Consider the following 26426-nt stretch of genomic DNA (forward strand, 5'->3'; position numbering starts at 1 on the left):
TAGGCTGACCAGGAAGAGCCCAAGTCTTTGGAAAAAGAGAATGAGTTGTGATTTTCATAGCACCCCAAATTGATGGTGGGTATAGAATTTGTACTGTTAGATAATAATCTTCCATAAGGTTCATCAGGGTGGCACATAATTGTAGAAATGCTGAGTTTGGGAAGAGCCCATTTCCACAGTAAATTCATCTCTGTTATAAGGTGACTCACGAAGTTCATGCAGCGGAACTTGCATTTTCTGTTAAGACTTTTACCCTTACCCAAACAGTCCAGTGTAAATCTTTTCACAAAAGACAGTTGAAATATGGGAAATCCCTGTCATTGATCCCTGAAACTTCTAGGAACAGAAGTTTGTAATGAACAGTAAAAAATCCAATGCATAGATATCCATTTTAGAAACTCCCTAAGAGTTATGAGCTGCTAAGGGCCTGGAAGACTTCCTGTGGCAACACAGTAAGGAGCAGCTGAAATTTTCATTCCCATATCAAACACCTGCTTAAAAATCTGTACAGGCTAATTAATTTTTTAATGATTACCTTGAGGGGAGTCTGGCAGCTCACTGACTCCTACTGGAAATCCGGCACCCTCCACGTGGTTGGACTTGCAGGGAAAAGTGCTTTGTATTTTAACCTGTGGTTGATGTTCCTATGGGAGGGTGGTAATTAGCTGGGTTTGCTGGGTGTTTTCCACTAGGATGTGCTCCGGTTTTCCACTTTGGTCTAAAAGTAATGAAGCTCGCCGTGTTCTGTCTGTGTGAAGTGAGCAGCTAGGGAGGATGCATACCCTCAGTTGACCCATGTATTGCTGAAATTACCCAATGACACATCTTCAAGAAAAAATAAATGACCAGAAGACACAGACACCCAGTTAAAAAGAAAACGAAAGAAAACTGGAAACAAGCACTTGCTTTGGACTTTTATGCAAGATTGCTTAGTTGCATGTATAGGTGTTATGGGCGTCTCCTGGGCTGACAGGGCGCAAGATTATGGACATTCTTACTAGGGCAGTTATTCTGAAAGGCTCTTATGCTTTAAAGCTTGGAGAAACTGCACATTGTGGAGATGTGGATAAGGGGACAAGAACACGAAAAGAGTAGGAGAGATCTAATTAAAAGGACATTTTTTTCTCCTGATTCACAAAATAGATTTGGCTAATTTTGTTGTTTGTTTTTTATTAATAGGGTACTTTTTGTTTGTTTTTAAAGGAAGACTTTGCTCTTAATTACAGAAGGATTGAAATGGAAAATTGTATTAAATGTATATATTTTTAAATGTAATTAAAAAGTGGACGAACTCAGATCATGCATCAAAAGCAGAAAGCAGCCAATGAAAGTCTATGCAGACAAGAGAAAAGTGGTGACTGGATATCTGAAAAACCTAGATGCTACTACCAAGTAGATGTATCATAAGCTCTAGGATCAAGATTTTTGTGAATAGTCATTATATACATTATAACTTATCCTTATAAAACTATTTTACCTTTCAGTCTGACTCAGTGTGATCTTTTAAAATCATTCTTCAAAGACTAAAACACTATAACTATGCATGTGAAATAAAGGGGGGGGATGGAAATGGAAAATTATATTAAATGTATATATTTTAAAAGGTAATTTCTTTTAAAAGAAATGTGAAAGATGATTTTTTAACACTTTCAATTTGCTGTCTATCAGGATGGAGCCACTGCACTCTTCCTAGCTGCCCAAGGTGGCTACTTGGATGTTACTCGATTATTGTTGTCTTCGGGAGCAAAAGTCAACCAGCCAAGGCAGGTAATGTCCCTGTGCACGGAGCAGTGGGCAGGGAGGGCCAGCTCTCCTGCAGCAGCATTCACCTGAGACATCCAGTCAGCTCTGGGCGTCTTTAAATCCTTTTACTTCTGTGACGTGAGTTAATCTTTGATTAGCGTTTCCCCTGTAATTTGCTTTGGGCTCACCCAAATTCAGGCTGACATCACCATTTACTATTTTTAAAACTTGGGCGTCTGGTGTCTGAGGTCACATACACGCTCTGCCGCCTCCTGTTCCAATAAATTATGGCTGCTCTGAGGTAATGAGAGTTGGCTAGCCTGGGCCAGAGGTAAACAGAGGTGTGTCAGGTAGCCTTGCCCCTGCCCGGTCCCTCCACTGACGTGCTGCCTTCTCTCTTCCCCCCACTCCTTTCACCAAGCCAGAGACGAGGAATGAAGGTGTGCAATGTCATTAGTAGGTTCCACACCTTCATCTCTCACAATTACAATACTACCGAGACTTCATTTTCCAACAGGAAGCTAACATCTAGTAAATCAACGAATTAATATTTAAAGGAATAGAACTGCAAGATAATACAGGGCCTCACTTAGAAATGGTGAAGAACCATTCCAATGTAAGGCATTATACTTAGCTTCTCTTGTGTAGGAGCTATTTCCTCACTAATTAATTTATTTTTAACAAAACATTTTAGGTTGCGGTAACTTTACTTTAAAGGTAGTTTTCTAGGGAAAAGTCAAGCTGATTTCTTACCAGTAAAGGACTCCCAGCTCAATTCCCACTGTAATATGACCTGCTTTGATAATGCCTGTGTGGTCACGTAATGAATGGCGATGGGAACCTTAAGGTTGGTCCAAGTTTTGACCACAGGCTCCTTCAACCTTAAGAAGTCCAAGTGCATAAGGAGCCTAAGAACAGAAAGAACCTTTGGACAAAGTGGGTTTGAGGTCAAGAATACTGAGTTCTAGATCTAGCTCTGCCAATAACTAGCTGTGTGGTTTTGAGCAAGTGAATCAACCTCTCTGGACCTCTCTTCCTTCATCTGAAATTTGGAGGCTGGGCAGGATGATCCTGATGATCTCTTCGAGCTCCCAAATTTTTGATAATTGTTTTATTCAACATTCAGTCAGTATTTCTTGAGAACTTAACATGTGCCAGACACTGTTATGAATGTAAGATTATATTTTTAGAATTTTAAAGATATTCTTAGTTTAGGAATATTTCTGGGAAAGGAAACTTTTAGAAACAGTTATGCTTCCATTCCTTCCAGAATTGACATTTGGGGATTGGAGTTTAATATTTTCTTGTTGGTCCTTCTTATTTTGAAATTGTTTTTTGATTCTGACCCAGAGGCCTCATTTTACTAAATAAAAAGAATTGGTTATTTTTAGATTGCGTAAGTTTTATTTGGAGGTCATGATAGAGGGTACCACTGTGAATTTAGAAATGAGAGATTTTCAAGTCTCTCTTTCTTTCTGAACATTCTTCTAAAATAATTTCTAGCATTTTGACAAACCTATTTATAAAATAAATTGTATTATTCATATGCCTAAGGTACTGTTTGTAAAAAACCAAAAAGCCAAGTCGATATAAGATTATATTTCAAATGTTTGCATGGATTGTGTCCATTTGAACCTAAATTGAGTCATGTGATGATGACATTGAAACCCAGAAGTTATGAGTGAACCAGCACTGCAGCGGCGGCCACGACACACCACGGCGTTGCTCATTCCTCACTAGTGAGGATAACCTGGTCAAAGTGGGTGACCTAGTCTGGGAGTGGGAGGGCCAGGGCCCCCCTCAGGTCATGGAGCAAGTGACATGCCCTTCCAAAGACTGTATCTGATGTGCTAGTTTGGAATTTCGAGAGTCCAGCTCTGAAAGGCTGTTATTGAGGAACGGGGTGCTTTATAACTTAAGAATCGCTCTTGGTGGGAGGGAAGCAGTAGAATTTTTCTAACCCCACCCCACAGGTAACCACTGTGCCTGTAAAAACCATAATCTTCTTACTGCCTGCCCTGAGCTTATAAATAAAACGCTATCTAGCTATGCCAGACTGGTCCAAGTTCTATCTTCTCTCAGAGGGTAAACTCTGCATATTTAATTCCATTCCAGAAAAACAAGTCGTGTCATAAATATGGCAAAAGTGGTATCAGTCCTGGCTGACTTTGTCACAAATTATGAGATTTTAAAAAAAGTCTGGTTAAAAATTTTCATTAAAATATCCTGCACATGGTAGGGAATTTAGAAACCAGTGTTCGATTCTGAAATCTCAGCTGACACACTGTCAGAAAATTCTTGAATTTACAAAATAAGGATGAGGATATTTTTCTGGTTTAATTTCTTTATACTTTTTAGATAAATCCGATGTATAATTTTTGCATTGCCATCCTGTGGAGTCCTGACATTTTGTGGTACATGTGACAGGATGTTAACGAAGTTGCTCTGAAATTATTCAGCTGACATTTGCTCTGAGCTGCAGGGAATCCGACTGGTAGTAAGAATGACTTTTCCTTGTAACTCTGTCACTGACAAACTAACTGAAAACCGTTCTAGTGCTTTCGTGAGAAGGAATCATAATTACAAAGCTAGCCACAGGCAGATTTTGGAAAGACTAAGGTTTTTTTTAATCCTCCCCTGAGAGTATTGTCCATTGCTTTTCAGAGAGAGTGGAAGGGGGGGGGGGGTGAGAGAGAGAGATCTCAACGATATGAAAGAGCCACACTGATTGGTTGCCTCCCACACACACCCCAGCTAGGCCAGGGATCGAGCCTGCAACCGCGGTCTGTGCCCTTGGCTGGAATCAAACCTGGGACCCTTCAGTCCGAGGGCCGACGCGCTAACCACTGAGCCAAACTGGCCAGGGCCCTCAGTCTTCTTTTTACTTGGTATGCAAAATCAATCTAACCCCTTTTCCACTTGGTTTTCACACAAATAGTAAATGACAGCTATCATAACCCCATGAATCTTACCTTCTTCAAGCTAAATATTGTTTCCTTTAAAAAAAGGGGGGGGGAGGCTGTAGGTGTTAAAACTTTCACTTCATGGTGATTTATTCAATTTACTATACTTTAAAACTATATATTTTTATCGAGAAGTATTCAAAAACTTAAATATTTTAAATGCTTTTTTTTCTGCTCTCAATTCTCTCTAAAACTCTACAAAAAGGAGCTAAATTGACCTAATTTCCTTCATTTTCATTATGAAGTCATCTTCACAATGAAGATTCTGGTCATTGTAATAGAAGGAAAAAGTAAAAGAAAACAGAACTTGAGGTATACAGAAGAGGAAAACCTCTCTTATTCATAAACTAGATAATCAACTGACAAATAATTTGATTTGACAATAATGCTCTAACTCATATTCAACTGCCTGGGTTCAAAAACCAGATTTGGAAAAGTAATCACCAGTAATGAAAAACACAGTCTCCCCAAAATCTCATTTTATCAATCATTCCTACCTGCTAACCAGTTATCTCACGGGGAAACTGGGAGAATCGAATTAAATAAAGCACATGGAAGTGCTTTGCAAACCAGAAGCACAAATTAAGGTACTTTCTGTTTTTCATGATACATAATGTTCAGATTCAGTTACCATATTCTAAGTGTCTATGTGTCAGTACATGTGCTCAGCACCTTTCTATATGTTTTTCATCCACAAATATCTCTGTAAGGCTAACATTTTTGTAGAAGGGGGCACTGAGAGTAGTTTGCCTAAGGTCTGAACCAAGAAATGGTGATGCCTTTTTCCACCTACCATGACTACTGCAATTAAGGTGATAACTGAGTGTTAGCATTACTGTTATGATATTAATAGCTGTTCCCAATATAGCACTTCTCAGCACTTTTCTACATATTAGCATCAATTAATAGAATTTTACTAAAAACAAACCCTTACAAGCATCAAACAGGCCACTGATCCCCTTCCCTTGGCTGCCCTCTGATGGTGATATCAACAAAGAACAAATGAGCCCAGAGCACATAAGGAGGGAGAAGTGCATTAGCATCTGAGCCCTGGAAAACCCTTTGTGGAATCCAGACACCCTCTCCTGCCTCCTGGGGCCCCACCCACACCCCTCTCAGGCGATGCCAGCTGGATTTCCCACCCTGCCTGAACCAGCCACTCCTGCCCAAGCCTCTGTGACTAAATGTCCTTCCATCTACATGGAATTCCCTTTCCACTCTCTCCTCCCTGGCAAAATCCTAGTTCTCACTCAGATACCACCTCCCCATCTGTGAAGCTGACCCCATAACTCCCACACAGTAAGAGGGCCCATTTTCTGGTTCATGTGGGGCATTTCTGTCCATATTTGATTGTCTCTTCTCCACTAGACTTAGCTCCTTTGATGACAGGGATCATGTCTTATTTTTAGTGCTCTGCCTGAAACTAAGAAGATGCTTAATAATTGTTGGGTTGTTGAATGAATGAATGATCCTCCTGAATTGGCAGAATCAAATTAAATAATGAATGGAAACATGCTTTGTAAACTAAAAGTACAAATTAAGGATGTATTCACATAGCTAATGATAAATAATATCCAGATTGAAGGCTATTTCTCAAAGGCCCTCATAAAAGGATGAAGTAGGGCAAGGTGTTCTCAGACTTCTTCTGTCCCTTGTCTCCGTTCCTCTTCTCCACCTCTCTCCCCAGACACGGAGGTGCCAATGTCCTGCTGCATCCCCAGCACCCTCAGATCCTTCTAGGCTCCTGATGTGCCATCGTCCACCACCTCACTCAGATGTCTTTGCCCTCTGTCCCTTTGCTGGGACAGCAGTGGGCAGTAATCCTGTGCTCTCACTGGTAGGCTGGAGTTGAAATTACATTCTCCAGCAGAAAATGAAACTTTATATCCTGAAACTGAATCATCTTGCTCTTCAGCCGTATTCCCTGATGAGTAATTCAGTCTTACCTGACTAAAACAGTCTCTTCGGGCCATCCTATCTTAATTGCCTCAGAGGTTCAGCTTAGTCAGTTCTGGAGCCTCCTCCCTCCTCTTGCCCTTCCTCCAAAGTGACCTAAGTTCCCAGGGGTCAGACTGTCACATGGCATTGGAAGGGGGGTGGTGCTCACGTCTCCTCCAGGTGCTGGCTTGTCCAGCCCCTCTGGCCCCAGAGCATCCTGCCCTGGTACCCTGAGGTGCAGCTGGTGCCACCACACGCTGGCCCTGCCATCATCTCTGTTGATGAAATCGCGACGTTCGGTGGCCTTATCTTCCCAACTCCAGGCCTCTGTTCACCTGGCACTTCCAACTTCCCACATGCAGGCAGGGGCTCCTAGGTGGCCAGCTGCCCAGTAGATGTGGACTAGTGGTGTTGGGGCCCAGACAACCCCACAGTCATTTCTTTCTCTCTGGTACCAGCCAAAATGCAGAACTCCCATAAGGCACTTGTAGTTCTCCTGGGTTCCATCCCAACAACAGGAGAAAATCCTTCCCTATCTGGAATTAGCCATAATTTACCTGGGTGTTCCTACCTCCCCTAGCTTACCCAACCCAGATTCGCCCCAGAGAGGGAGGAAAACGTGGACCTCCCTGGCCTCCTTCCCCCATCCCTCTCCAGCACTCCCCGCCAGCAGGAGAAGGGTTTTCTGTTTTCCTTTCTGTGCAGCAGGAACCACCCTGCTGTCAAATCGGTCTCTGTCCCCTGGATGCTTTGCCTTTTCTCCCCTGAAGCGGTGTCTCCCCAGTTCACGGGAACAGGGTCATTGGGGGAATGACACACAGGAAGTTTTACCCAAAACGTTGTCCTGCTGTAACGAGCTAGTGTGAAGCACCTTCCAGAAGACAGGACATCACACTCCGCAAAAAATTGAAGTTCCTAAAAACTTTAGGATGTAGCCGCGCGAGTTCTGGACACCAGAATAGAGGAGTGGGAGGGCGTGTTTCGTTCCCTGACCCTCAGAGCCCGCCCCAGAGGAAGCGGCCCCTCTCCTGGGGCACTGAAGGGGCGCACCGAGCACTCCTCAGGCTGTGCTGGGTGAACCCCCAGGAAAGCAAACTGACAGGCTCAGGGGGAATAACACGGGCTGGCTGCTCCTACCCAGCTTCTTCAAACGGGGTTCTGCCACACTCTGCGGTGTAAGATCCTGCCACCGACGGCCTGTTTTATCAGGATTAAGGGCAGCGCTCAGGTGGGCCAGGCTCTGCCAGATACCAGCCTCTGTAACTGCGCTGGAGCCTCGCTCTGCGTTTGTCCGCGGGGAGTTCTTTCCAGGTGTTAACTGGCTGCTGTGCGGGCGCCCCGCGGCCTGCCGGGGTGCACGCGTGTCCTCTCCCGCAGGACGGGACGGCGCCGCTGTGGATCGCGTCCCAGATGGGCCACAGCGAGGTGGTGCGGGTGATGCTGCTGCGCGGAGCCGAGCGCGACGCCGCCCGGGACGTGAGTCGGGGCAGGGCTGCGGGGCGCGCGGGCTGCGGGGGCTGGGGGGGCTGCGGGGGCGCGGGGGGGCTGCGGGGGCGCGCGGGCTGCGGGGGCTGGGGGGGCTGCGGGGCGCGGGGGCTGCGGGGCGCGGGGGCTGCGGGGGCTGCGGGGCGCGCGGGCTGCGGGGGCTGCGGGGGCTGGGGGGGCTGCGGGGCGCGCGGGCTGCGGGGGCTGCGGGGGCTGGGGGGGCTGCGGGGGCGCGGGGGGGGCTGCGGGGGCGCGGGGGGGCTGCGGGGGCGCGCGGGCTGCGGGGGCTGGGGGGGCTGCGGGGCGCGGGGGCTGCGGGGGCTGCGGGGCGCGCGGGCTGCGGGGCCTGCGGGGGCGCGGGGGTGCGGAGGCTCCAAAACTGGGCTCGGCTCAGGCGCGGAGCCGGCGCGCGTTACCGGCCTGTATCCCCGCTGGGTTTTGTCCCGACCTCCGCCCGCTCTTTCGGGGGATAACAAAAAGCGTGAATCCGATGAAAGGTAGCAAGCGCTGCTCAGTCTCTCCAAAGGGGAAAAAACCCCTATGTGATTCCTTGGCGCTGCTGCTCCACCTGAGCAGACCCCTGGGCGAAGCGGGGAAGCTGGGGGAGGTAGGGCCCCGCCTGGGGCTGTCCTGGGGGAATGTCCCTGGCGGCTGCCAGTCCTGCTGGCGCGGGGCCGCAGTGCGCGCCTGGTCCGGCGTGGAGATGGGGCGCCTGTGGTTTGGGGCCCTGCGGAGCTCCAGGCTGGCCCCACCCCGAGCTGCAGTCCACTGCTCCACATCCCCCGCCGGCCCCCACTTAGCCTCTGCCGGTGTCCCCTGACTCCCACAGCAGGCCTACGCCCCATAGGAACTGAGGGTGGCTTGCTATTCACTTTTTAAAAAAAACCAAAAACTGCCTCTTTGCCCTTGACACTACTCCTGCTTATGTGACCCACCTCCCCTTTCCAAGTCAGAGCCCCAAAAGGAAATGAGAAGGCGCCTTCCTGAGCGCTTCATGTCCCCTCTCCCACTCTCTCGTCTTCCCACAGGCTCTGAAGCCAGAAAAAAAAATCCCCTTTTCTCCTCTGTCTTCCTGATCCCAGCTAAGCCTTGGGCGCTGGCTGGGCCCGGCCTTCCCTTGAGGAGCTGGGAGCCAAATCCTCCAGCTACATACAGCACTTGACACGTTAACGCAGGAGAACAAAGAGTTGGGAAAATCTCTTCTCAGGCCAAAAAGTGATGGCAGAGGCAGAATGTTAATTTTTCAACTTTCCTTTTTTTTTTAAACAGATTTCAATCTATCCTTTCCTCCTCTGCCCCCCCCCCCCCCCCCGCACACGCCCCCACACAGGCAAATAGATACCTAGGGCAGATTAGAGCAAGGTTATATACAAGAAAAGGCAAAATGAAAAGCACATTTAACATTTTAGAACCGTCAGTACAGTTCAAGAATTATTTAAATCATTGCAGACAGTTCAACAATTACTTTCTGCTGAGTCATGAACTGCAGAGAATGCCTCTTTAGTTCATTATGTCCTAAAAATATGCTCCTGAAATTCCCTTTGTCCCTTACCCAGTGTTCTCAGGGACTGGAAGAGTGTGACTTCCCAAATGGCAGGGTCCTAAGATCATATAAGAAGTCACCTATTTCATCTGGTGTTCTTTTACTCAGAATTCATTCCTTAATATGTTCTAAAATGCTCCTAGATTAAGAGACATTGCCGGCCTGTGCATATTCCTAGTTCTCAACTCACGTTTAGTTCTCTGTTAATCTACTTTTGTTTTCCTCTGTCTTCAAAGGATGGTACAACAGCATTACTGAAAGCAGCCAACAAAGGGTACAGTGATGTTATAGAGGAGTTGCTGAAATTCTCACCCACCCTTGGTATTTTGAAGGTAAGAGCTAGAGAGAAATCTTGCCAATCTGTAAAAGAAAGAGGTTAGAAATTAAGAAGTCTGTACTTGGGGACTGTAGTAGAGTCTGGGTAAAATTAACACGGTTAGTTGTATCCTTGGGACAACACACCTACAACTTCTTAATGTTGGAGATTCGTGGGCACTGGTAGAAATGAGAAGGTGGTGAAAAGAATGAACCAGGGTATGTCAGTACCTGGTTTTCCAGGAAGAAAAAAAAAATTAGACAGTAGTAATGAAATTGCTAAGATGGAAAGTCAACATATAGGTATGTGATTGCAAATCCTCCACAAATCTTAAAACATGATTTTTTTGTTCCACAAAACATGGGGGACAGGTGTTCATGTTCTATTCCTTCATTATCTGGAGCAAAGAACCACATTGTTACCTTAGGTGAAATAAAATAAGCCTCCAACATCTGGACACCTCAGAGAATGTTTCATTCTGAGGAGCTGGGTATTCCAGAGAACAGAGCCCCAAAACTCTTTTTAAAGTTTTAATTATTTGGGATTAAAGTATTTCTAAACTATAGTATAAACGAGGGTTGGCAATCTTTTTCAATAAAGAATCAGGTAATAAATATTTTAGGTCTTCCAGGCCATAAAGTCTTTGTTGCAACTGCTGAACTCTGCCATTGTAGCACAAAATCAGGCATAGAAAATACAAAAAAAAAAAAAAGTTGCTGCACTCCAGTAAAACTTTATTGATGGACATTGTATTTCTGGAATTTAATATTCACACATGTTACTAAATATTTTCTTCTTTTAATTTTTTTTCTTTTTTTTAATCTTAGCTTGCCAGGACATAGAAAAGCAGGCAGCAGGTTAGATTTGGCCCACTGGCCGTAGTTGGCTGGCCCCTGGTAGGCACTCTCCTGTTTTCTTAAATAGAGGACACCAAACCTGTTCTAGACTTGGGACAGTGGCTTAGCACTTTCTGGACAGCACCCTCAGAGTTTATTGATGTGTATAAAGTCTACTTGCCCTTGAGTGATCCCAGAGGCATTTTGGACACTCTGATTCTGATCCTTATGTCTTTAGGTTCCATTCTTGCTGTCAGCTGATACAGAGCTGCTGCTATCAGTGTGCTGGTCCCTCTCCCTGTCCCAATGAGCTACCTCTAATCTTCCACGAGCTTGGAAGCCAGGAAGCTGCACCTGTTAATAATGTATGCAAAGTAAGAATAGTCTGTGAAAGTGAACTTTCTATGAATAAAAGAAATGAGCTTCAGAAAGGGACTTTGCAATATCTAGTCTCCTTTCAAACAGGTCTTTTTTGTTTTGATTTTTGGTTTTTGGCCATGTTGCACGTAGGTGAAGTTGATGGGTTGGTTAAGATTTATGTAAGTGAAATGTTAACAAACTAGTGAACTACCATATATATTATAAAAGCAAACATGGGAAAATGCTACTTTGCTGGAATTTTTCTCTGTGCATGATATTTTGCTCTTTTACAAAACAAGAAAGTATTTTTTATTATAGGTAGTTAATTTGGAAACTAAGCTTGCATTTAGGTACTGTTCACAGATCTATGCACCTTCTGGAACAGATGTCATATGCGCTCACTTCTGACATACATTGTCGTTTTCTCTTAGAATGGGACATCGGCGCTCCATGCGGCAGTGCTCAGCGGGAATATTAAAACAGTCGCTCTGCTCCTGGAAGCAGGGGCAGACCCAGCCCTAAGAAACAAGGTACTGGCCTTACCTTATGCATCTTTTAACTCCATTAGGCACCTATGGAAAGGGATAAGGCAGTGTCTACCTTAACCAAGGTAACATCTCTCTGACTCCCGTCACTATCTTCATATTTCAGCATAGTAATGGCATGCAGGGTTGTCAGTACATAGGGTGAGCAGCACCTTTGGACCCAGAGAATTATACTAAAAGCCTGTATCATCAGTGGATTTCAGCTAACAATGGTGCAGCCCCAGGGGCAGGGAGGCAGTTGTGGGAGTAGGGTTGTAAGTGTGCTATCATCAATGAAGTGTCCTAAAAATGTCAAAGTCTGGTAGTTTACCACCATTCCCCATAAGTTGGATGCTCATATGTGGAGAATTGCTGGTACTCTCTTTGGTGTCTACATGGGGGAAAATGTTATTTTTATATTGTTAACAGGACTTCACACCACTGTTACAAAACCAACCCAAATTTATAGCTCAAAATCTCTAGTTTACATTAGGCCAAATTTGGAGGTGGAAGATGCATAGTAGCCACAGAAAAAAAATGATTATCATTGTATTTCCTCTTATTCAACATCTGCATAAGCAGTCAAATGTACGGGGGGGGGGGGGGGGACAGTAGCCTAGGAAAGGTCTTGAGAAAACACACTAAACTACTAACTTTTTTTCTTTAATCTTCACCTGAGGATATTTTTTCCATTGCTTCTCAGAGAGAGTGGAAGGGAGAGAGAGAGAAACATCAATATAAGAGAGACACATCAATTGGTTGCCTCCCGCACAAGCCCTGACCAGGGCCTGGGATCGAGCATGCAACCAAGGTACATGCCCTTGGCTGGAATCCAACCTGGGACCCTTCAGTCCTCAGGCCGATGCTCTAACCACTGAGCAAACTGGCTAGGACTAAACTACTAACTTTTGAAGGAGGAAGCGGGAGTGGTGCTTATTAATAGGGGAAGACATGAAAAGCAATTTTTATTTTATACTTATAAAATTTTTTATAAGCATCTACTACTGTGTTCAATTTTATTAATAAGAAAAACAGAAACATAGAGTATGTCATGATAGATTTTTAAAAAATGTACATCTTTATTGGTTTCAGAGAGAGGAAGGGAGAGGGGGAGAGAGAGAGAGCAACATCGATGATGAGAGAGTCCTCACTGCTCGGCTGCCTCCTGCAGGCCTGCCGCTGGGAATCGAGCCCGCAACCCAGGCATGTGCCCTGACGTCATGATATTTTGAAAAGAAACTATTAAGAAGTACAATGAAACAACATGCCAAGGGGCTTTTTCATTCCGTTTAAGATGTGGAATTATTTCCTCGTTCCTGCCATTGAACTGTGTGAAGATGTGGTTTCTGCTTGTCTCTTCCTGGGATACTTAGACTTGTTTTCCATTAGCTGGACTGGCTGAGTGATAAAGCAGCTGAAATCACAATGCTGTCTTATCTTTAGACCTTGGACACAGACATCCTAAAGGGAGTGGTCTTCATGGCTAAGCCACCCAGTACTGAATGAAGGCAAGGGGAACACGTTAGTACCTTTAGATAGAAACTGAAAAATGCAATTCCGGTGTGTCTCCTGGAATCTCAGCAATAATGGTTATGGGGAATTTCCAGTGACCACAATGCTGGCCTTTGGACCCTCCCTAGAGCTACCTGCATATATGTTTAGGCTGCTCCTGTTGGCGTTTCATACTGCAGGGCCCTTAGAGAGCTGAGAGTAGCTGCCAGGGGACCCACTCCCCCAACAGCCACCCCTAGAAGTCAGCCTCTTTAGAGGAAGCCAGGGTATTGGGATTCCAGCAGCCACCCAGGACTCCTGAGGGAGTATTCGTGACCTTTATTCACTCGTTCAGCAAGCAGATGGAGTGCGGGCTAGATACCATGCACCGGGCTGTGTACTGGGGGACAGTGATGAATGAGGCTCACGCAGTCTCTGCCTTTGTGGAGGGCTGAGTTTAATGGGAAATAAACACAATTAAGCCACTGCAGTACTGAATGACAAGGGATGTCAGCGGGGAAGTAGAGAATGCTGTGGGAGACTTCCCAGGGGAAGGACTTCTAAGCTAGTACAGAAGCACTCTTCTTCTGCAGGGCTTCCAGGACTTCTGCTCTGGGCCTTGGAGGCAGATGTCCGGGGAGAGGGTAACCAGTGGTCCTAATAGCCACTTGCCACACTATAGCCATCCCCCTGGGTTCAGGGGTCCTGTGTTCCCAGTACCCCCAACTGAGGACTCAGAACACATCTCCCAGGAGCAGTAGGGAAACAGAGTGGTCTGATGCTAGGCTATTGCGAATATGGACCCTGAGGGGGAGCCGAGGCACTAGGCATCGTAACAGTGCTCGCAACCTTAGCAACCTTAGCAACCTGAGAACTCGGTGGGGACCGACCGAGAGAGGAGGAATGAGGCCAGGTTTTTAAAACTATCTGGTTGACACGAAGAAAAGTGATGTCATTGGCTGAAAATTGACTACACGGTTTGGAAGCATAAAGCTTATTTTAATGATAAAGGGTATGGACATTCATGGAGTTAATCACACAACTTGCTGTCACACACACACTGTAACTCGACAGGCTTGTAGACAGAAGTACAGCCTCTTAGCTCTCCTCTTCTTCCCGCCTGTAGAGGCTCCTCTGACTACCCGCCAGCCTGCTCAGCAAGGACCAATAGCCGGTGCACAACAGTTAGGTATTCCTGAGTGGACTCTGAGACTGGGCTCTGCTCACCAGGAGCGTTTTTCTGCAGGCCCAGGCTTTAGACCTGCTCAATGCCTGCTCCTGTAGGAACTAAGCTAATAGTAGAATTTGACCCCATAGAGGGACTTCTGGTTTATAGTAGCACAGCTTAGCAATTTCCTGCCTGATTCAGTCTTGCCTCAGCATCAGGGGTCCTTTGTGATGGGCTGAGCTACAGATACAGGACATGCTGCACAGCAGACTACTTGTGGTAAACTCATAATTCCCCACAAGTCTTTTCTGAATTCCCAACAAGTGAGGTCCTAGCCAGCGGGGGAGGGGGGGGGACGACAGGGAGCAGTATCCAGCCCTAGAAGGTGGGGACTGGAGGAGCTTCACCTAGGATCAGGGTCCCAGGTAAAGCAGCTGGGGTTCCAGGCTCTGCAGCAGAAAAAAATATGTGAGACAGGTAACTTCTGTATTCAAGCCCTCTGCCCCATTCTGGGTGCCTTTCTACTCTTTAACTGCCTCCTCTGGAATCCCAAGAACACCCTTTTGATTCATCTATAACAACAACTCTCAAAGTGTGGTCTGTGGACCCCTGAAGGTCCTCAAGGCCCTTTCAGGAAGTCTAAGGTCAAAACAATATTCTTTTCTTTTTTTAAATTTATTGACCGGGTATTGAACCTGCAACCTTGGTGTATCGGGACGATGCTCTAACCAACTGAGCTACCTACCTGATCAGGACAAAATAATATTCTTAATACAAGGATATTACTTGCCCTTTCCATTGTACTGATATTTGTTCCCATGTTGCAAAAGCAACTGTAGATGAAACTATTGGCACCTTAGTACACATCAAAGCAGGGGCACCAAACTATACTGGAAATGATTTTACAAACATTTTTAAGCTCTTTTACAAAAATACCAGTTTGACTTAAGAAAGTCTTTGATGAAACAGTAAACAATTTTTAATTTTATAAAAACTTGACCCATGCTATATGCATTTTAACATTCTGAGTGACAAATGGGAAGTATAGGTAAAGCACTTCTGCACACTGAATGCGATGGTTGCCTCAAAAAAAAGGGGGGGGGCATTTGTACAATTGTTGGAATTACAAAGTGAACCAGCCACTTTTTTCATGGAACATTATTTTTACTTGAAAGAATGACGTGTATGACTTGTATCCACCACGTGAGCTTAGCAGCTTCCTAACACTTACCGGCTTTCTTTGACGAATCAGCAGTAGTTCCTAATGAATGTGATCTTTTGATATTATGTAATGAAATGTGCCAACATTTGGGACTGCGGAACTCAGTGAACTAATATTTTCTAAATGACTAGTACATGATGTTACAAATCATGAATGGGTAAAAAATCCACCCGTACCTAGACAGACCTATGGATTTTAATGTAACAGAGCATGAAAAGTTCATTGACACGGTTTCAAATTCCACATAGCGATTACCTGTAAGCAACTACCTCTTGTCCTGTGTTGGTGTTGCATCATATAAGAAAATCTACAGTGATCTGAAAAGGCTGTTAAAATGCTCCTCTCTTTTTCAACTACCTACCTGTGTGAAGCTGAATTTTCTTCTTATGCTTCAGACCAAAGCAACATATCACAACAGATTGGATACAGAAACACATAGGAGAATTCAATCGTCTTCTATTAGGAATTGTAGAAATACTTAAAACTCTTAACGATGCTACTCTTCTCACTGACTTCTTTGTTTTTGAAAATTTGGTTACTTTCCCTAAATATGTTATTTAAGTTAACCTGTAATAGGTTTGTTATTTTAAATAAATTAATAAATATATCTTTCCCCCCCCCCAGTTTTTGTTTCTAATAAGTTAAAAACAAAAGCTCGTTGGGGTCTTCAATAATTTTGAAGAGTCTAAAAAGGTCCTGAGAACAAAAAGTTTGAGAACCACTACCCCATACACTTATTGCATATGGTAGGGACTCGCTCACTAAATAAATGCGTGAGGAGTGTGTGTCAGCAGTGCTATGAAAAGAAAGGACATACAGGGGTCATGTGGGAAGCGGGGGCCACTGAAACTGCTCTTCCCTAGGTATCTCTGAATGTTTCCTAACTTTGCCTTCTCATCAAACAATCTGCCTCATATAGTAAACTAATTAATTATAAGGTATCAAATGTAATGCTATTGAGCACTTACTAGATATGCTAAGCATTGTGCTGGAAATGAGAATACACGATTAATAAGACAGGGACCCTGACATCCAGGAGATTGCCGTCTAGGTTGCTATGTGGCTACATAGAAGAATAGCCCTAACAATAAGATAAGAAAATAACCGGTGATATTTTTGCATTTAATAGAAACCTTTAATGACTTAATACAAAACAGAGAGGCCAGTGGGGTTTTCCACCAGTGCAGAAGCAAGTTTGGGTCAGAGCCCCCTCTTTGGAGTCCCTAAAACCACACCAACTGTGGGAAGTCACTAATGCCTATTTACCTTCTTTCAGGCCAATAAACTCCCAGCAGAACTAACCAAAAATGAACGTATATTGCATCTCCTCCGAGGGAAAGAAGGACACAGGAAGAGCTACCTTAGTTGCATATTTGACTGAGAGGTAGGAACCTTAACCACATTGTCCAACTAGAAATGGCTTTCAAATAGTGTTGGAAATTCTTCTAAGAAAGAAAATGCTCTGATTGCCCACCCTAGGTCCCTGACCAAGAAGATTTGTACTTCGTGCCCTGAAGCAAGAACAGGACAGCTCAGGGACCCCTTCCCCTCCTTTACCTGGGCTTCTCACACCGGCCTATAACCCTGCTCCCATAGGGGCTGGCAGTTTCGTGGATTCCACGGAAACTCATTTTAAACTATACTAACCTGAGTCTTTAGGTTCAACTCTAATTGTTAAACCCTCTAAGAGCTTTAAGTAAGAAGACAGAAGGACTGTAAGCCTTCAGAAGACTGAAAGTCTGACCTTCAATGAACCAATGCACTTTTGCTTTTGTGTTAAATGTATGTCTGCTAAAATATATAGCTCCATTATATTTTACACATATACATGTATGTCATCCCAGTGTAAAATCTTTTCTTCTACCCAAGGATCATAGCCATGTTTACTAGGACTCAATGATGCATAAAGCTGCACTATTAAAAAGCCACTCTGACGTTCCTCCGTGTGCTTTTCAAAGATGGACTGTTGAACTATAAAAAAGACAAAACCGTTCATTTGTGAGCTGTTCCTCATCTCATTCCTGACATGTAAATTCATTTTTTTACCTAGAGTCCGTATTGTAGGTATACTAGGATACAGTGGCAAATTTGAAAATTTGGAAAATTACAAGCCACAGGAAATTTAGGCCCTTTTCTTTGAGCATTTATTTTGGTTCTGTTATTGAGACTCTGTTTCCTGTGCCGTACTAAGTAGATTTAACATGCTCTGGAATCTTGAGCTTCCAACATCCCATTGCTTGATACAATGACTTTGATGTCGTTGTATAAAATGTGACATGTGCAAGTACAATATGTGGCTATTACTATTGCAGGAGTATAAGTAATAGAATACTGTTATTAGTATTTAGTAAGTGTTCCTCTCTGCATGTTCTTGAGCTAATTGATTCCAAGAAAGAAACCTGGGTTTTAATTCTTTTGAGAAGCGGTGTCAAAATTTATATTCGATGTACTTTATAATCAATGGTGTCTAAATGCCTCAGTCAGTGCCTAATTGCACAGACAGAAATGAAACCTTCTTTCTACAACCTGCCATAATGAACACTGATGGTATTTCTGTTGTTTAAAAACACACCTTTTGTTTTCTTGTTCATGTTCTGCTCTGGTTTCCAGCCAATGTTCTGTGTAAATACATGTTAACATGGAGGGAAATGTATTCCCAAAAGGTGTTTTTAACCAATTTGTAGTGTTACTAAAAGCATTTTCTTTAAGTCAGTAAACAATGGAATATAATTTTGAAATTAGAAGATATTCTCTTACAGTTTGTTATGATCAATAAAATAATCAACAAAAATTAGGTAATTTTGATCATTACACAAGCAAAGCCAGTAATGAGCAACCCACAGCCCCCAGAGATACTTGCAGCTTGACTAGCTATTTAACAGGTCTGCAATCTAATTTCAGGATAAAATTTAGAGATTTTTTAATTTCTGGATTGCTGGAACCCCCTTATATAAATATTTTAGTAGCTGCAAAGCAGTACCAGTTTCCTCATTGACTTTCTTTTATTCACCAAAGTTGTACAATTAATTACACATTTCCCCCCATGGGTATTTCATAAAGCTGTATTTATTTTGAAGAGGAAAATAATCTGGCCTTAAAAATTTAATATTTTTTCCCCCTTAGTTAGAGCCCTTAGGCCAAAAATGGTTGCTCATCACTGATGTAAATCAAAACAGTTTTATGGGAACTGGTAACAAAGTTCCAAAAGACAAAACTGGGATGAAATCACAAAGTTAATGGTTTTTTCACTAAAACATGTTTTCCTTGGCCTATTCATTAGATCCTTTTATGCAGTAAATGTTCTTGATCAATATTAGGGCCATTAAAATGAATCCAGTAGCTTTAACAATATTCAGTGGGAGCCTTGTTACTGTAGGTAAGCGGTGTCAGTCAAGCTTATTAGAAGGCTGGAATTTGGTCTAGATGAGATTATGATATTTATAGCAGGGAATATGATTAGATAAATCACTCACCAAAGATTGAAAATAAGGTCTGTTATTTAAAGTTTAGTTGCATTTATTTTGCACACAGGTAGATGATTCTTATTTTATGTTAGTCTAATGCACAATTCATTGATCTCTGTATCCTAAGACTTAGAACTAGCAACTTCTATGCAAATTATTTCCTTAATTGAACCACAAAAGTTTTTTATTATGTCCATTTGTTTGGTGAAATATTCCAGGTTATAATTTAAAATAAAACTAATATACTACCCAATTTGCCTTTGCTGTTTTTCCCTGTTTGTTTTGAATCAGAAGTTATTTCTGTGATTTTTAATAAAATGGACTTTTCGTTTCTGTACGTTTTATGTTACTTATGGACCTATGATTTCATAATTTCTACCATGGATAACTTTTGTAATGATCCCAAAAGGTTTTTTATTCAGACAAAAATTCCTGGGATAGTCACAGAAGATACTAAAAATAGAAGCTTTTAATTGTTTTGCTGTTTTTAGTGTGGGAAATTGGCAGAGAAAGGTGCCCAGATGGAGTCACAGTTATAGCATGAAGGCAGGAAGGGTGGAGAATATGGGACCTATTTTTCAAAACAGGTAGAGGCAGAGCTAATGAGAGTTGGTGATTAATTGAACATAGAGGGTAAAGAAAAGAAAGGAGAGTTAGGAATTATACTGAGGTATATCAGGGGACCCTATGACCACCCCCAGTGTCAGTGATTTGCTAAGACTCCCAGAGCTCATCAGATGGTCATATTCATGGCTAAGATGCAAGAGAATATATAGGAAAATCAGCAAAGGGAAAGGGAAATGGAGTGACCATAGAGGAAATCAGATGCAAACTCCAAGAGTCCTCTCCTGTGGAGTCACAGGACGAGCTTACTTCCTCTAGCAACGAGTTGTGACAACATTGTGAAGTGTTGTCTACTGGGGAAGTTCATTAGAGACTCACCCAGACTTTTAATTAAGAACTGGTCACATAGGCACCCGCTGCCTCTAATTTGCCAAAATTCAGACTTCCAGGCATTCAGCATAAACCACATTGTTTGTGCAAACGATTTGGGCATGGTGAGCCATTCTCATTTAGGGAAAGTTTTATATCACTAAAGGGAACTGTTTGACAGCCAAGTCCCCAGTGCCAACCACCAGCCAACCTTGTAAGCAAGAATTTCTAAGTATTGCAGTCTCAGGTCTGCTATGTTAACTCTTCTCCACACTCAAGATTTACGTGGTGATGGTGCCAATAGGGAAGGACAATTAGGAAATAGGGAAGGACAGCAGAGTTCAGGGTGGGGCAGAGAGAGAGTTTTGGACAAGTTCAGTTTGAAGAATGTATGAAATAGATTCCAGAAGGCAGTTGTAAACAGCAACTTATTTTTGAGACAAGACTGTTACTGATTTGGGGCACCATCTATGTAGAAGTGATGGTCGAAGTCATGGGATGAAAGAGGGAGACTCTGGTGAGAGAAAAAGACTGAGAAGGAACTTTGAAGCAAAAAAAGTAAGTTAGCAAAAACGAGATTAAATGGACAGGAGTGGGAAGTGAAACGTATGAAGGAAGGAGAAAGTCCCGAGGAGAAGAGCGTGGGCAACAAGGCCCTTGAGGAAGTGCGGCCACATACGCAAAGGCTGGTCATATAACACACAGTCCAGACTGACTCTTGCTCCACAACTTTCGCCCTGTGTTGGAGCAGATAAGGATGGCCAGTCCTGGTAACTAGTCAGGACCCAGAGCTAACATTAAATTCAAATAATAAGTCTAGTTGTGATTGGCAGAACTGGATTTGTGAAGCCACTCCTAACACTTTCTAGGAGTCGTTGGCAACTCTCAGAATGCATTGCCTCTGTCTTGTCACCTATAAAGAAAGCACTTTGTGCCACCTATAAAGATGCAAGATCTGTGTGGTGCAGTGTAGAGGGGCCTGCCTTACTGGTAACATGAGAAAAAATATGTTTATCTATGCTGGTTGGTTGGTTTCGGTTAGTGGCCTTAGTGTCTGCAGAAGCACGTTGAGGTGAGCAGAGCCACACGTTAGGGTTTTTCATGCCACTGTCCCACGTCAGCTCTTCCCCTTGTACTTACCTGTGCTTCAAAATATGGACAAAAACAATAAGCAAACAACAAATTATATGCTCTCTGAGCAAAATTAGAATAATTTATTTCACATTCCTCTAGCCGACAGCCAGAAGAAACCTCCTTACTCTATTTACCCTACCAAGCACAACGAGATAAACCAGTAATACAAACAGAGGTATTCTCTCCAGGCTCTCTGACTACTATTCCTAGTCCACAGTTAAATAATTTATGTATTAGTGGGTCTGGAAAGTCTTAGAATTTCTTCCTAGTGCTCTTACCCTTATTTTTAGCAATACTTTAAGATAATTTTAAACTACGAGTGAAGGCGTGTTTTAACAATTGAAGGAAGTTATTAAAGACCTTCTGTTCTCAGATACCTTGTCAGCTTCTTCAGAAAGAATTACTTCTTCCATCGCTGGTCTCTCCTTCCCTCCCTCACTTGGATTTAACCCTCTAATTTTTAATGAGCAAAATGCTGTTTTTCTTCCCACTTCCCGCCATTGGACTTGTAAGAATAGCTTTAGAAAGGAAGTCTTCAGTTTACTGGAGTTGGGCTCCATGTTTTAGGAAAGATTAGACCCAAAACCACCCCAGGCAAAGGAAATTGTGTCATTGACTGAATCCCTCAAAGAAGGGAACACCGCTGTGAAACAGTGACTGCCAAGTTTCAAGTCATCCCCACACTGGTAGCGTCATATCTGAGTGAAAGTTCCGCCACAACCCATGACTGGATTAATCACCAAATCAAGTGTCCTTAATAAGGGGAATAAGATTTTACTGTAAGTTTGGCCAACAAGGCCCCATTTCTGAGTCAGAACCACAATGCTGAGTAAAAGAAATCAGACACAGAAGAGCATTATTCTATTGACATGAAGTTCAAGGTCAGCCAAAGTCAATTCATGGGGACAGAAGTTGGAATCGTGGCTACCTCTTGGTTGGAGGAAAGTGATGATCTTGGGAAAAGGCATTAGGGAGTCTTTTGGAGTGCCGAAAATGTATTATGTGCTTCTCTGGGTGGTGGCTACATGGATCCGTGGTAACTAGCCTCCAGGAAGGCCCTGAAGTTGCCCTCCTCTGGTATTCTTGTCCTTGGGTAGTCCCCCTCCTGCACCGTACCAGGCCTGGTCTGTGTGAGCAGTAGAATATGGAAAAAGTGGTGGCATTTCATTTATGAGGCTAGATCATAAAAGACGTTGTGATTTTGCCTATTCTCTCTTGGATTTCACTCTGGAGGAGGTCAACTGCCAAGTCTTGAGGACACTCAAGCAGCCCTGTGGAGATGCCCAAGTGGAGAGGAACTGAGACCTCCTGCCAGCAGCACTTTGGAGGCAGACCCTTCAGCCCGTCAAGATGATGGTAGCCTGGCTGACATCTTGACCGCAACCTTATGAGGGAACCTGAGACGGAATGACCCAAACCCCTGGCTAACAGAAACTGTGAAATAATAAATGTTTGTTCTTTTAATCTACTACTTTTTGGGGTAATTTGTAATGAAGTAGTAGATAACTAATATAAGTGTATGATATGTAAAAACCCATCAAACCGCTTACATATAAGCTTTTACACTTTATAAATGGGTTAAATATTAATAAAAAAGGAAGAAAGTCTATTACCAAAAAGATGTTCTCAAATATATGCAACCTGAAACTCCCTAGGGGTTTGGCAGAAGCATTAACTCAATGACTTATATATTTTACCAAAATATGTTGGCAATGTGTTGCCTGACAAAGGAAGAGAGGTGTGAGCTGGTCACCTACTCCTGTTTCCTGTGTTCAACTGGTCATCCTTCCACTACCCACAGTTGTTTTTTTTAGGGCCAGCTCTAGCTGCCATTCCTGGACCTTTTTTTGGGCAATCTATGAGCAAAACGTGCAATGTCTGTGACTACTTTGGGAAGTCTATGGCATTCGCAGTAAAAACAGGTCCAACTTCTCCATTAGGAATAGTAGGCACAGTGCCTAGAGCGCCTGATACTTTTAAGGTCTCATTAAAATATTTTAATTTCAATTTTTTTTTAAAACAAGAAAATAATATAATAATAATGAATATATAATAACAAAGCCAGTCTGGACCATATTTGTCTTCATACCAATGCAGTTATAAAATAGAATTTTAAGGGGTTTTTTTGAAGGAGGAAGGGGTCCCCCAAAGGCAAAGGTGTCTAGAACCCACAAAAGTCATAATGCTGCCCTGAGAAAAAGGAGGGTGCTATGGACTGAATTGTGTGCCCCTAAATTCACTGTTTAAGCCCTAACTCTCAATTTAACTGTATTTAGAGGTAGGGCTTTCAGGAGGTAGTTAAGGTTAAATGAGGTCATAAGGATGTGCCCTTAATCCAATAAAATTGATGACTTTATAGAAAGACAAAGACAGGTCTCTCTCTCTGCACACACAGGCACCAAGGAAAAACCAAGTGAGTACATGGTGAGAAGACAGCCCTCTACAAGCCAAGAAGTGGGTCCTCACTAGAAACTGAACTGATGAATACCTTGATCTCGCACTTCTCAGCCTCCAGAAGCATGAGATATAAACACCTGTTGTTTAAGCTACCCAGTCTACGGTACAGTATTTTGTTATGGCAGCCCGAGCTGACCAATACAAGGGGGAAAGCAAAACACAGAACAAACAAAAACAAAAAGCACCAAGTAAGCAAAGTAAAGAAGTGTCGGGTTCATCAGCAACAGGCTCAGATATCACCAGGAGGAGTCAGTCACATCCCAGTACCCCACCCAAAGACCCACCTCTATCTTCATTTTCTATTACTGAACTTCAGCCTTCAAGTTAGAAACTAGGCACGCTTGCAATCTGTGCAGTAGTGTTCATACATGCAGACCCAGGGAAAAGCCCTGAGGCTGAAAATCTACCTCTGTAAACAGAGGGCAGGGAAAGACTGAAGAAAGAAGTCACTCCAGTCTGGTAATTATAACTGAGTTTATTTTTTATATATGTTTTTCTTGATTTCAGAGAGGGGAAGGGAAAGGGAGAGAGAGAATCATCAATGAGAGAGACACAGCAATCAGCTACCTCCTGCATGCCCCCTACTGGGGATCGAGCCCAAAACCCGGGCATGTGCCCTGACCTGAATCTAACCTTCGACCTCCTTGGACGTGGGATGGTGCTCAACCAACCGAGCCAGACCGGTCTGGCTATAATAGTTTATTAATGGAGACATATATATGAGGCACGTCTTGGGTGACTGCAACATGAAATGGATCCTAGCCCCACTCGGCAGGTCCCAAAGAATTATATAAGGTAAAGAAGGTGGGGAGATAGCCATGGGTATTAGTACATAACTGCTACCAGGTACAGGAAATAACATGCTTGACCAGGTCAGAACAACACCCTGTTCCAGGATCCAGCACATACGGGCAGGGGAGGGGTACTGATCTATGTCAGAATAAACATCAATTACAATCAGACAGCGTCTGGCCGCAGACAGCAGCCTCCGTTTGGCCCAGGCCCATCTTGCGTGGCAGACAGCAGTCACGTCATGGAACAGCCTTTCCTACACACTAGTAGTTAGGCATTCTTTTTTCTTTGCCCACTTGGATCATTGTCTACTCTGAAGTTTCCAAGGCAGCAGAAGGGGGGAAAAAAAAAGCTTCTATGTGAGAAGAAATCAAAGTTATTTTGTTGTAATGAAATTTTATTAACATGAATATACTGATCAAAGCACATCCCTAGTCTAGAAGATGAGATGTTATGGGTGCTTAGCCAGTGAGGTAACCCAGGAGAGGGAGGGTTAGAGAAGAATATGCTTTATGTTGGGCAGTGTGGTCATCTGTGTTGAATGCTACCAAGAGGTCAAGTGAGATGAGAATAAATGAGTTGTCCTTGGATTTGGCAACACAGAAACCAATGATAACCTTAAGAAGAGCAGATATCCATGTGACTGACCAGGCTCTGGGGGTAGGAGGGGAACTGGATCTTTACGTCACTCCTTAGAACAAAATCATCTCAGATGGATTATTACTTTCATGAAATCATTAAAGCTCTAAGAAAAACATGAACTAAATTTTATAACCCTGAAATCTAGCATATTAATGAAAATATCTGCAATACGTATGCTAGACTAACAGGTTAATTTTTTAATAAATAAGTGCTTTTACAGTCACGAAAAAAACTAATAAAAAATGAAGAACACAGAAAAAGAAATAAAATCATTTCTAAAGTCTGAAAAGATTCTTAATCTCATAATTAATAAAACACAAATTAAAGCATCACAATATTTTATAAAGTAAAATCTAAGATGCCATTTTTCACTTAGCAGAATGGCAAAGATAACTATTGGCAAGAAGGTGGAATCAGGTACTTCCATATGTTGTTAGCAAAGGTGTAAAATACAATCTCTTTGGAGGGCAATTTGGCAATAATCAAAACTGAAATGCGTATTTCCTTTGATTCAACAATATATACATTTTTCCAAAGTTCTATTTGTAAATAATTGCAAAGATTTAGGGGCAGCAATGTTGTTCATTGCATCGTTTCCAGTAACAAAAGTGACAAACCAAATGTCCAACAGGAGATCGATTAAATAAATTATGTAATGGATCAAAAACTATTAACATGAAAATATCTAGCCTTCCCCTCCATCTAAGTAAAAAGAATTTTGTCTTGGGTCAATGTTCTCATCTCTTTCCCTAAGGAAATGCTGAGTAGTGTTTAGGCGTCTATGGTGCAGTGTCATGAGGAACGCAGAGGCACAGAAAGGTGCAAAGCTTTGTGGAATCCAGACAAGCTCAGGAATGTGACGAAGCATATGGAACAAGAAAGGTAAATTTATGCAATATTACTGGAACCATACAAACCCTTCACTGTACCAGAAACGCAATTTGAGATGTTATTTTGAAATACTTATTGGTTGTTCATTGACCTACACTCTGTTCTGACCTACGTCATTGGCTTCAGAAATGTCATCTACATATAATGAAATCCAATAGAGCTCGTAAAAAAAGCATGTAAGTAATAAAACATATTACTAAATGTAAAAAAAAACAAGTTGCAAAATGTATGCTGCATGCTCCCATCTGTTTAAAAAGTCCATATATTGTATTTACATATATGTTTACACAGAACTTTTCTGGAGGATGTTTTTGCACATTTATAAAGATGCATATGTCTAATAATTTCATTTTCTCTCCTATTGCCCTTTGTTATTATACAATCAATGTTTGAATGATATATATAATGATAGTAGTACTAAATATTTAAACAAGCAAAGTCTCTCTTAGGATCTCAACGATGTTAAAACAATTTTCATAGGAGAAAATACACCACAGCATGACACAGATTATCCATAATGGTGG

General features: G+C 42.8%; 1 protein-coding gene across 1 annotated transcript in view; it reads left to right on the plus strand.

The window, feature by feature from the left end:
• Positions 1 to 19390, plus strand: part of ANKRD29 (ankyrin repeat domain 29) — a 40144-nt gene extending 20754 nt beyond the window's left edge. Inside the window, 6 exon segments of the mRNA XM_081149043.1 lie at positions 1669 to 1767; positions 8022 to 8120; positions 9909 to 10004; positions 11616 to 11714; positions 16866 to 16973; positions 17069 to 19390. Coding sequence (XP_081005169.1) covers positions 1669 to 1767; positions 8022 to 8120; positions 9909 to 10004; positions 11616 to 11714; positions 16866 to 16970 — 498 coding nt within the window. The 3' untranslated portion in view covers positions 16971 to 16973; positions 17069 to 19390.
• The last annotated feature ends 7036 nt before the right edge of the window (positions 19391 to 26426 follow it).

This window comes from Miniopterus schreibersii, assembly GCF_964146895.1.
Source record: "Miniopterus schreibersii genome assembly, chromosome: 10".
Lineage (NCBI taxonomy): Eukaryota > Metazoa > Chordata > Mammalia > Chiroptera > Miniopteridae > Miniopterus > Miniopterus schreibersii.